The sequence below is a fragment of the Salmo trutta genome, chromosome 12 (genome assembly GCF_901001165.1).
Source record: "Salmo trutta chromosome 12, fSalTru1.1, whole genome shotgun sequence".
Lineage (NCBI taxonomy): Eukaryota > Metazoa > Chordata > Actinopteri > Salmoniformes > Salmonidae > Salmo > Salmo trutta.
Genome location: NC_042968.1, coordinates 60,083,702 through 60,096,689, shown reverse-complemented (window position 1 = coordinate 60,096,689; position 12,988 = coordinate 60,083,702). Strand labels below are relative to the sequence as shown.

The 12,988-nt window shown below is 44.9% G+C and overlaps 1 protein-coding gene across 1 annotated transcript in view; it reads left to right on the top strand.

The window, feature by feature from the left end:
* Window positions 1-12,313, top strand: part of LOC115202583 (versican core protein) — a 39,797-nt gene extending 27,484 nt beyond the window's left edge. Inside the window, exons 14-20 of the mRNA XM_029766693.1 lie at window positions 183-296; window positions 460-573; window positions 3,810-3,968; window positions 6,036-6,118; window positions 9,488-9,632; window positions 9,857-10,039; window positions 10,155-12,313. Of these exons, the coding sequence (XP_029622553.1) occupies window positions 183-296; window positions 460-573; window positions 3,810-3,968; window positions 6,036-6,118; window positions 9,488-9,632; window positions 9,857-10,039; window positions 10,155-10,351 (995 nt within the window). The 3' untranslated portion in view covers window positions 10,352-12,313. The remainder of the gene's footprint in view (window positions 1-182; window positions 297-459; window positions 574-3,809; window positions 3,969-6,035; window positions 6,119-9,487; window positions 9,633-9,856; window positions 10,040-10,154) is intronic.
* Window positions 12,314-12,988: the final 675 nt, after the last annotated feature.

Sequence of the window (12,988 nt, the reverse complement as noted above, 5' to 3'; positions counted from 1 at the left end):
ACAATGGGTTGGTGATGTCATCACAGCCGCTGTCTTCTCTGCTCTCATGGTTGTTGTTGATGATGATGATGCTGATGTTGTTGATGATGATGATGCTGATGTTGTTGATGATGATGATGTTGATCATGGTGTTGATAGCTTTGCTATGATGATGATGATGATGATATGTGTGTGTGTCTCAGGACTGCAGCAGTGCACAGTGAATGTGTGTTTGAACAAAGCGTCCTGCTACCAGAGAGGCAGAGCCAGCATCTGTGTGTGTCCACCTGGATACACTGGACAGCACTGCGAGACAGGTACACACACACACACACACACACACACACACACACACACACACACACACACACACACACACACACACACACACACACACACACACACAGACACAGACACAGACACAGACACACACACACACACACACACACAGATATCATATTGTCTCTGTTATTTGTGTAGATGTTGATGAGTGCCAGTCCAACCCATGTCATAATGGAGCCACCTGTATGGACGGAGTCAACTCCTTCACCTGTTTGTGTCTACCCAGCTACACAGGACTGCTCTGTGAACAAGGTAACACACACACACACACACACACACACACACACACACACACACACACACACACACACACACACACACACACACACACACACACACACACACACACACCTGTACAGCTGCTTTAAAACCCTAATCAAGGCTTTTACAAAAAAAGAGACAGCCTTTCATGCCAACTCTGTCCAAATGTGGTAAGCAATTCTGTTGAATAGTGGAACTGCCAGTTCTTGGTCATATTTAGTCAGTAGACAGAATACATTCTCTGGTTCAGGCTGGGAAACCAATGTGACTACAGCTGTGTCTGATGGGAACACACACACACACACACACACACACACACACACACACACACACACACACACACACACACACACACACACACAGTGAGTCATGTCTCTGCTCCCTGCATGTCCCCTGAAACTAGGCGTTAGATCCACAGTCCACACTTGATTAGTTCCAGGTCCACTGCCAGTATTGCTACTATTATTCAACAGCTAACCTACACACACATTGGCTCACGTGCACACACACTTACTGTACATGCATTGTGCACATTCACACTCTTACTGTCTGCACAGTGCATATACACAAATGTCATGCAAAACAAAATGTGTGTGTGTGTGTCGGCTTAGCGAGGGAAGAGTGTATGATAAGTTAATAAAGTTGATCTGAAGTTTGCTGCTGATAGACAGCCTGAGGTCCTGGGTAGAGTTCATAACCCCCCACCTAACACACACATTCACAGACAGACAGACACACACACAGACAGACACACACACACACACACACAGACAGACAGACAGACAGACAGACAGACAGACAGACAGACAGACAGACAGACAGACAGACAGACAGACAGACAGACAGACAGACAGACAGACAGACAGACAGACAGACAGACAGACAGACAGACAGACAGACTCTCTCTCTGTCTCTCTCTCTCTCCGTCTCTCTCTGTCTCTCTCTCTCTCTCTCTCTCTCTCTCGCTCTCTGTCTCTCTCTGTCTCTCTCTGTCTCTCTCTCTCTCTCTCTCTGTCTCTCTTTCTGTCTCTGTCTCTCTCTCTCTCTCTGTCTCTCTTTCTGTCTCTGTCTCCCTCTCTCTCTCTCTCTCTCTCGCTCTGTCTCTCTCTGTCTACCAGTCTTGGTTCAGCCATTTATAAGGTTAAATACAATATATGGGTTGTATGTTTCTCTAGTCATTCCAACCTATTATAATCAATGACATCACAAAGACCTGCTTATTCAGCCTGTATGGTATGAATGGGTCTGGTCATTCCCTAGCGCTGAATATAACATCAATTCTTGTGGGAAACAAGCATAACATACTCGAGAAATGAAAATAGTTTTTTAACAGATTGGCATTCGCCGTATCAATTGTCTCATCTATACATTATTCGTAACCTATTGAACTTCAACGTTCAACATTCCAGAGTAGAACACACAGAAGAAACTTCTAGAATGACGGAACTACTCCAAACAACTATTCAGAATTCTTGTTCTACAAGAACAGCTCACCAGGGATTCATGTTGTGAATGGTCACCTCATCCAAGCCAGCAGTGCGCCGGATCATGTTGTTCTGACATACACTACATGGCCAAAAGTTTGTGGACACCTGCTCGTCGAACATCTCATTCCAAAATCATGGCCGTTAATATGGAGTTGGTCCCCGCCTTTGCTGCTATAACAGCCTCCACTCTTCTGGGAAGGCTTTCCATTAGATGTTGGAACATTGCTGCAGGGACTTGCTTCCATGGAGCCACAAGAGCATTAGTGAGGTCGGGCACTGATGTTGGGTGATTAGGCCTGGCTCGCAGTCGCCGTTCCAATTAATCCCAAAGGTGTTCGATTGGGTTGAGGTCAGGGCTCTGTGCAGGCCAGTCAAGTTCTTCCACACCGAGCTCCACTAACCATTTCTGTATGGACCTAGCTTTGTGCACGGGGGTATTGTCAGGCGGAAACAGGAAAGGGCCTTCCCCAAACCGTTGCCACGAAGTTGGAAGCCCAGAATTGTCTAGAATGTCTTTATATGATGTAGCGTTAAGATTTCCCTTCACTGGAACTAAGGGGCCTAGCCTGAACCATGAAAAACAGCCCCAGACCATTATTCCTCCTCCACCAAACTTTATTGTTGGCACTATGCATTGGGGCAGGTACCATTCTCCTGGCATCCGCCAAACCCAGATCGACGTCGGAATACCAGCGTGATAAATCACTCCAGAGAACGCTCCAGAATCCAATGGCTGTGAGCTTTACATCACTCCAGCCGATGCTTGGTATAGTGCATGGTGATCTTTGGCTTGTGTGCAGCTGCTCTGCCATGGAAACCCATTTCATGAAGCTCCCAACGAACAGTTCTTGTGCTGACATTGCTTCCAAAGGCAGTTTGGAACTCAGTAGTGAGTGTTGCAACCGAGGACAGACAACTTTTACGTGCTACTCGCTTCAGCACTCGGTCGGTCCCGTTCTGTGAGCTTGTGTGGCCTTGACATTTCCACTTCACAATAACAGCACTTACAGTTGACCAGGGTCAGCTCTAGCAGTTTAGACATTTGACGAACTGACTTGTTGGAAAGGTGGCATCCTATTGACAGTGCCACGTTGAAAGTCACTGAGCTCTTCAGTATGGGTCATTCTACTGCCAGTGTTTGTCTATGAAGATTGCATGTGTGCTCGATTTTATACACCTGTCAGCAACGGGTGTGACTAAAATAGCCAAATCCACTCATTTGAAGGGATGTCCACATACTTTTGGCCATATAGTGTAGCATTGTGGGCACACTGGCATGCATTCCATGACCAAATCTAACCAAGTCCAACATTAACAAAGACGGTTCACTATGGCACTACAGTCCCTTTGTGCAGTAGCATTCCCTTCTGTACTCATCTATTGACTGGCCTTACACAGGCGGGTTCAATGTGCGTACGTCCATGACAGCGAGGTAAGCTTGCGTGTTTGGCCTAGAGAATAGGTACTTGTGAGTGTTTCGAAACAGGCTAATGAGTTTCAACTGTGAGCCTAAGAGTCTGTGAGCTCATTCAGCCAGCTGGAGCTCTCTCTCTCTCTCTCTCTCGCTCTTACAATCCACCCTTTGTTTTAGTTTCTCTCCCTTTCACTCTCTCACTCTGTACTACTCTCTTTCGCTCTCTGTTTTTCTCTCTCTCTTCACCTCCAAGTTCGTGAAATTTGTGTCATCTCTGTAGATATTGTTAGTCATTGGTTCCTCTCGCCCCCCCCCCCCCCCCGCAGACACGGAGGTGTGTGAGTATGGCTGGCAGAAGTTCCAGAGCCAGTGTTATAAGCACATCACCCACCGTCGCACCTGGGACGCTGCCGAGAGGGAGTGTCGCCTCCACGGAGCCCACCTCGTCAGTGTCCTGTCACAGGAGGAGCAGCTGTATGTCAACGGTAAGTCCGCCTCCTTTACAGTGAGGGGGAAAAGCATTTAATCCCCTGCTGATTTTGTACGTTTGCCCACTGACAAAGAAATGATCAGTCTATAATTTTAATGGTAGGTTTATTTGAACAGTGAGAGACAGAAAAACGCATGTCAAAAATGTTATAAATTGATTTGCATTTTAATGAGGGAAATAAGTATTTGACCCCCTCTCAATCAGAAAGATTTCTGGCTCCCAGGTGTCTTTTATACAGGTAACGAGCTGACATTAGGAGCACACTCTTAAAGGGAGTGCTCCTAATCTCAGCTTGTTACCTGTATAAAAGACACCTGTCCACAGAAGCAATCAATCAATCAGATTCCAAACTCTCCACCATGGCCAAGACCAAAGAGCTCTCCAAGGATGTCAGGGACAAGATTGTAGACCTACACAAGGCTGGAATGGGCTACAAGACCATCGCCAAGCAGCTTGGTGAGAAGGTGACAACAGTTGGTGCGATTATTCGCAAATGGAAGAAACACAAAAAACTGTCAATCTCCCTCGGCCTGGGGCTCCATGAAAGATCTCACCTCGTGGAGTTGCAATGATCATGAGAACGGTGAGGAATCAGCCCAGAACTACACGGGAGGATCTTGTCAATGATCTCAAGGCAGCTGGGACCATAGTCACCAAGAAAACAATTGGTAACACACTACGTCGTGAAGGACTGAAATCCTGCAGCGCCCGCAAGGTCCCCCTGCTCAAGAAAGCACATACACATGCCCGTCTGAAGCTTGCCAATGAACATCTGAATGATTCAGAGGACAAGTGGGTGAAAGTGTTGTGGTCAGATGAGACCAAAATGGAGCTCTTTGGCATCAACTCAATTCGCCGTGTTTGGAGGAGGAGGAATGCTGCCTATGACCCCAAGAACACCATCCCCACCATCAAACATGGAGGTGGAAACATTATACTTTGGGGGTGTTTTTCTGCTAAGGGGACAGGACAACTTCACCGTATCAAAGGGACAATGGACGGGGCCATGTACCGTCAAATCTTGGGTGAGAACCTCCTTCCCTCAGCCAGGGCATTGAAAATGGGTCGTGGATGGATATTCCAGCATGACAATGACCCAAAACACACGGCCAAGGCAACAAAGGAGTGGCTCAAGAAGAAGCACATTAAGGTCCTGGAGGGGCCTAGCCAGTCTCCAGGCCTTAATCCCATAGAAAATCTGTGGAGGGAGCTCAAGGTTCGAGTTGCCAAATGTCAGCCTCGAAACCTTAATGACTTCGAGAAGATCTGCAAAGAGGAGTGGGACAAAATCCCTCCTGAGATGTGTGCAAACCTGGTGGCCAACTACAAGAAACGTCTGACCTCTGTGATTGCCAACAAGGGTTTTGCCACCAAGTACTAAGTCATGTTTTGCAGAGGGGTCAAATACTTATTTCCCTCATTAAAATGCAAATCATTTTATAATATTTTTGACATGCATTTTTCTGGATTTTTTTGTTATTCTGTCTCTCACTGTTCAAATTAACCTACCATTAAAATTATAAACTGATCATTTCTTTGTCAGTGGGCAAACGTACAAAATCAGCAGGGGATCAAATACTTTTTCCCCTCACTGTAGGTTCTCATAACTCACAGGTTACAGGCCCAGGTTAGGGTGAGAGGTAAGAGGGTAGAGAGTATGGGGTATGGAGATAATGTGTGCCGCATGTAGCACTCTATTGTCCATATGAAACTGTTTTTATGAGTCTGTACACAAACTCAGAAAATAAACTGTAAAAGACACACACACACACACACACACACACACACACACACACACACACACACACTGCAATCTGTAATCTGTTCTGTAAACATGCCAGCGTTATTGGGTTAGACAGAGGAAGATGGGAAGAGAGGGAGGGGAGAAAGGAGGTACAGAGTTCTGGAAAGTGGGAAAGAGGGAGAGGATGGCAGTGTTTCTGGGCTACGAAGGCAGTCTTTGGGAACACGAAGCTCGTTATTAACACGTCTTAAACGCCTTTGTTGTTTCCTGTTGTAGAGCTAAAGAGAACCAGGTCTAACTGCTGTTTCTAACCCCCAGGTCTGGGCCATGACTACCAGTGGATCGGTCTAAACGACAAGATGTTTGAGAGAGACTTCCGCTGGACTGACGGCAGCATCATGGTAAGACAGGAGAAATTCACCCTGATAAGATATTATATGATATGGGTGTTACTTATGACGTCTGATCTCTTATGACCTCTGTATGACGTCTGGACTGAGATATGGAGGAAGGACAGTGTGTTTGTGTGTTTGTGTGTGTGTGTTTCTGTCCACGCACAGCCCACAGGAGAGAGACACAGATGATAATGTTGAAGCAATGTTGTTTTAGTGGAGTTATCTCTCAGTACTGCGAGACATGCCCTTGTTCAGTTCTAGGTGTACCAGGGTGCATTTGGGTGTGTGTTCAAGTTAACATGTATCACTGCATTGTTGAAGACGTTTGGACCAGGGACACTGTGACAAAAAGAGCCCAGGGAAGAGAGAGGTGATCGGCGGGTAGAGATTGGGAGAACTCTCACTGTCTCCATGTCCATCTGCCTGTTGGTGGTGGTGGGGGAAATTGGCTAAACGTTTGGGTCAGCTACAGATAGAGATTATGCGGCTGGCTCACTTAGCTGGAGCGCCCCCTTATGGCTTCTCTGTATATTACAGCCACTGACTAAGATCTATTCAGCAAAAACATCAAAATGAATGACAGATTTCTTAAATTATCTTAGATGAATTCTGACTATTTTGAGGAAGTGCATACTGGCTACGGCGTCCCAAAATGGACAAACAGTTCTATTGCCACTTTTTTGTATTTTCAGGGAGTTTGCGAGAACCCTCGTTTGACCAGCCGAACTGAAGCATGCTGACACCTTTACTCCACCTTAGCACGATTCAAATCCAATCCAATTTCATTTGTCACATGCTTGGTAAACAACAGGTGTAGACTAACAGTGAAATGCTTTCTTACGGGCCCTTCCCAACAATGCAGAGAGAAAGAGAATAATGGAGAAATAATAGAACATTTGAACATGTAGTAATAATAGATACACAATGAATAACAATAACTTGGCTATATACAAGGGGTACCATTGCCGAGCCGATGTGCAGGGGTATGAGGTAATTGAGGTAGATACAGTGCATTCAGAAAGTATTCAGACTCCTTCGCTTTTTCCACATTTTGTTACATTACTGCCTTATTCTAAAATGGATTAAATTGTATTTTTTGCTAATCAATCTACACACAATACCCCGTAATGACAGAGCGAAAAGAGGTTTTTAGAAAATGTTGCTAATTTAGTAAAATAAAAAACAAAAATACCTTATTTACATAAGTATTCAGACCCTTTTCTATGAGACTCGAAATTGAGCTCAGGTGCATCCTGTTTCCATTAATCATCCTTCAGATGTTTCTACAACTTGATTGGAGTCCACCTGTGGTAAATTCAATTGATTGGACATGATCTAGAAAGGCACACACCTGTCTATATAAGGTCCCACAGTTGACCGGCCATGTCAGAGCAAAAACCAAGCCGCTAGGGAATTTTCCGTAGAGCTCCGAGACAGGATTGTTTCAAGGCACAGATTTGGGGAAGGTTACCAAAACATTTCTGCAGCATTGAAGGTCCTCAGGAATACAATGGCCTCCATCATTCTTAAATGGAAGAAGTTTAGAACCACCAAGACTCTTCCTAGAGCTGGCCACTGGACCAAACTGAGCAATCGGGGGAGCAGGGAGGTGACCAAGAACCCGATGGTCACTCTGACAGACCTCCAGAGGTCCTCTGTGGAGATGAGAGAACCTTCCACAAGGACAACCATCTCTGCAGCACTCCACCAATCAGGCCTTTATGGTAGAGTGGCCAGACGGAAGCCACTCCTCAGTAAAAAACACATGAGAAAAGTCACCTTAAGGACTCTCAGACCATGAGAAACAAGATTCTCTGGTCTGATGAAACCAAGATTGAACTCTTTGGCCTGAATGCCAAGTGTCACGTCTGGATGAAACCTGGTATCATCCCTGCGGTGAAGCATGGTGGTGGCGGCAGCATCATGCTGTCGGGATGTTTTTCAGCAGCAGGGACTGGGAGACTAGTCAGGATCGAAGAAAACATGAACAGAGCAAAGTACAGAGAGATCCTTGATGGAAACCTGCTCCAAAGTGCTCCAAACCTGCTCCAAAGTGCTCAGGTTCACCTTCCAACAGGACAACGAACCTAAGCACTTAGTAAAGACAACTCAGTAGTGGCTTCAGAACAAGTACTGAGTAAAGGGTCTTACTTAAATGTGATATTTCCGTTTTTTTTTTAAATACATTTGCAAAAAAATCAAAAAACCTGTTTTTGCTTTGCCATTATGGGGTATTGTGTGTAGATTGATGAGGTGGAAAAAACGATTTAATACATTTTAGAATAAGGCTGTAACGTAACAAAATAAGGAAAAAGTCAAGGGGTCTGAATACTTTCCAAATGGACTGTACATATAACTTGGAATAAAGTGACAGGTAGTAAGTAACAACAGCATATGTTTTGAGTAAAAAAAGTTTGCTCAAAAAGGGTTAATACAGATAGTCCCGGTAACTATTTGGTTAACCATTTAACTCACTTTTTAGCAGTCTTATGGCTTGGGAGTAGAAGCTGTTCAGGGTCCTGTAGGTTCCAGACTTGGTGTATCGTTACTGCTTGCCATGCGGTAGCAGAGAGAACAGTCTCTGACTTGGAAGGCTAAGGTCTTTGACCATTTTTTGGGGCCTTCTTCTGACACCGCCTGGTATAGAGGTCCTGGATGGCAGGGAACTTGGCCCCAGTGATGTACTTGGCCCTACGCCGTACCCTCTGTTGCGCCTTGCGGTCGGATGCCATGCAGCTGCCATACCAAGCGGTGATGCAGCCAGTCAAGATGCTCTCAATGGTGCAGCTGTAGATCTTTTTGAGGATCTATAGGGCCCAATCACTAGCACCCCTGGGTGTACTTGGCATACCCACAGCGGGTACTTAAGAAGACTCATGAGACCATAGCCTACTGGTAAAATGCACATTAGGGGGCACTTCAGGAGTACTCCGGGCAGAGTAAAATTCAGTTAGTGGCACAGTAATAGAAAAGGAACCAGTGCAGTAGGAGTCTCCATCAGTGGAGGCACCTCCTCAGCGGAAGGAGAGATCCATCCTCCTCAGTGAATGTCATGAAATAATAATAGTGAAACATGAATAGCAGGGTTCAAAAAGGAACTGTGTAATGTCCCAATAAACTTGTTAAAAGGTATTGTCATCTGGTCCCTATAGTAGCTAGTGATTAATGAGATTTGCGAAGAAGTTACATTAAGATTCCTCCCGTGTTATGCGGTGACTAGCTTATAGGTCAGGTGTAGTCTGAGGATCCTATACTGTATGAGGGCTGTGGGGGCTATCAGAGTAACTGGGATGCAGGAAAGGTGCTAATGAATGTGGCTGCAAGTAAAAAGGCCTAAACCTTGGTGATGATGACAGTGTGTGATTGTATTTGCAGCAATATGAGCACTGGCGTCCCAACCAGCCAGACAGTTTCTTCCAGTCTGGAGAGGACTGTGTGGTGATGATCTGGCACGAGGGAGGACAGTGGAATGACGTACCCTGCAACTACCACCTCACCTTCACCTGCAAGAAGGGCACAGGTAACGCACGCAGGCACACACACACACGCATGCACGCACGCACACACACACACACACACACACACACACACACACACACACACACACACACACACACACACACACACACACACACACACACACACACACACACACACACATACATACATACATACATACATACATACATACATACATACATACATACATACATACATAACCCCTGTCCTCTCTCCTCCCTCCAGTCTCTTGCAGCCAGCCCCCAGTAGTGAAGGATGCTCGTGTGTTTGGTTCTATGAAGCCTCGTTATGAGATCAACACTCTGATTCGTTACCACTGTAAAAACGGCTTCATACAGAGATACCCCCCCACCATCCGCTGCCGTGACAACGGCCAATGGGACAGCCCCAAGATCACCTGCATGAGCCGTGAGTACTGCCCACTTCTTCTGTCTCTGACTACCAGAACTGACTACCCCCCATCCAACTAATCAGGGCCTAGATCCAGCGACATTAACGATCTCTCTTTTTGTTTTTTTTTCAGCCGCTACCTACCAGAGGTCTTTCGCTTCTAGGAAACACACCGACAATCACAATCATAACCAGAATCAGTACAATCACAATAATCACAACCAGTTCAACGATCAAAACCAACGATACAACAACCAAAACAATCAAGACCAACGGAAGACCTACAACCAAAAGCAAAAACAGCAGAGCGAGAGGAGACATCAACACTAATCTGATCTCTGGTCAGTCCTTAAAAGCGCAGATACGGTTGCAAAATTCCAGGAACTTTCCCCAAATTTCTGGATTTCTGGAAAATGTGGGAATTTCTGAGAAAATGTACAGTTATTCTGCATCCCTAATCCCAGAGCAACTAGCTAGAACCCATAGATATACACACACACACACACACACACACACACACACACACACACACATATATATATATATATATGTATATGTATGTGTGTGTATATATATATGTATGTATGTATGTACATTTGTATGTCAATTTATCTGAATAGGGGCATGGGGGTATTTCACAAGGTTTAGTCATAATCAGCAAGCTAACTCTGATAAACTCTGATAAAACAATTTTCTAGATTATAAACAGGTGTTATGAACATGGTTACATAGAGGATTGAGTCCATTTCAAATTCGACAAGGACAAATTTAAGTTTCAGAATATTTATTGAAGTGAGCCGGCTAACTCGATTTTGATCTTGCTTAGTGAAATCCACCCCAGATCACGTCGGATTCTTCCTAAAACCGTGACACACAGTGCCTTAATGGTTAACACAGTGTCCAGTGTCCAATGTCCATCTCTAGAACTGGAGAACTTGACCGCTCCTGCTCTAGAGATGGACACATCTCAATCCAGCGCCTTCTGAACATCTCCCCTTTACCCTGTTTCTTTACGCCATAGAAAAAATCCACTAAAAATAACAGACATATTTGGCTTACCACCCCAGTTGTTTGTTGGTGACAAGTTTGCATTATTCCCATGAAAGAACCCATTAACTTAAATGAACGTGAATTATTACATTGTTTCCAATATTTGCAATGTTTTTTTTCCTTCTTTCTCACAGAATGTGAGACGAAGGGTCACTCGTTTATCACAATCTTCGGTCAATCACTTTATTCAGAAGTCACTATAAAGTGAAATCTGTCTTATTATTGACTGTTACCATGCGGTGCATACAGTAGAACTCAAATCAGGAAAGAGCTCAATCAGTTCCTTATAGGAGAGGACATGAGGAGAGGTCCGTATCAGACGGTGTCTGTGATAGGTCACCTCCTTCAGTGGCTCTCCAGCATATACAAACGCATCAGCGATGTCTTCTTCTTCAAGGCAATGGTTTTTAAAGGGAATGGGCTTCTTACGCTTAACCAGTTTTGTTATTGTTATGTATGCAATGATACATGGGGGAAGAGAGAGTGTAACGAATGTCAGGCCTGTAGGTGGGAAAAGTTATATAAGAAGCTGTAGCCGTTTAATTTATTGCATATGTTACACCTATACATGGCCTGTGATACTGTTCAAGGTCATTAGAACTGAAGTGGCTATTATAAGGGTGACTTATTTGTCCGTTTCCAGAAATCTGCCTTGCATAGAAAGTACCTTGTCTTACATTATGTTGCCTTCACATATTCTGTTTAGTAAAGTTCTACAATCCAGATATCTGAGCTGTGACGGCGCTGTTCAGGGGGATGACTTGTACCTGCGAGTCACCACAAACTGCCTCTCAACAAGAACCGACTTTCAGAAGCATTCAGAGGCACTTGAACTATGACCATTTATTCAGAAATGCTACACATAATGATTCTCCCCTGAGGACAAAATTGACTGGGTGAAGAAACAGCATTGAAAGTTGGGAGCCTAGTGTCTCTGTTCTTCAGTTAGGATTCTGGTACATGTGTCTGCTTGGTTTTCTGCTTTCATCCCTTCTGTTTGCGCTCCATGTATGTGTTCTATCATAGTGTTTTATCATCCAAATGAAGTGTGTTTCTACCCCAGAGAGCGTGGGGTATGCTGTATCGGGGGGGGGGGGGGGCAGAGGGAACGTGAATACTTTGTCTGTTTTTATGTTCTTGTATCTGTTGTGTATGTCACCAAAAACTCACTAATACTGTACCATCCTGTGCTCCATCTCACCTTCCGCTGACTGTGCAATAAAAAATAAATATGAAAACGGATTTTATCCAGTGTGCATCAATATTCTCACACTTCGTATCTCAGTGCAGAAGATTATTCAATAAATCCACTTGAGTTTATTGAAAAAGTCTAGCAGTTTCTTTACCTGTCATAAGTACTGACTGCCAACAGAGGGAGCTTAGAGAGTCGTGACGCAGTCAAAAGTTTAACGGTGTGAGTGACGACTGGTGACGCATACTCTCCCCCCAGTGAATAAACGAATGGATGGAGGAATGAATGAAAGGATTGAACTGAATAAATGAGTCTATCTTTCCTGTCTGTCAGTCAGTGCGGCCCTGCTGTGGTTCCAGGCAACAGCTGCTTGCAGGCTAGGTGGGGGGATCCTAAAATAGTGCTGTCCTCTGGAAACCAGCATGAATATATGAACCACTACCAGCAAACCAACGTCTCAACCTCATGCTGTCATCCAGCTCCTAAAACAATCTGCTGCTTTGACAGACATTTTTCAGTTACAAGATCAACGAACAGAACAGGCATACCATGAAAAGGCCTCTGTGTACTTCTGTCATTCCCCCCAAACTGGCAGGAAAACCCTTACGCAAACGTCCCCACCCTTTGGAAACACGTACATTACTGAGTGTGTGTGTGTGCATGAATTACTGAAGGCCTATGTCTTCACACCTGGCAGTCACAGTGTGCTTCAGTCCCAAACCAGC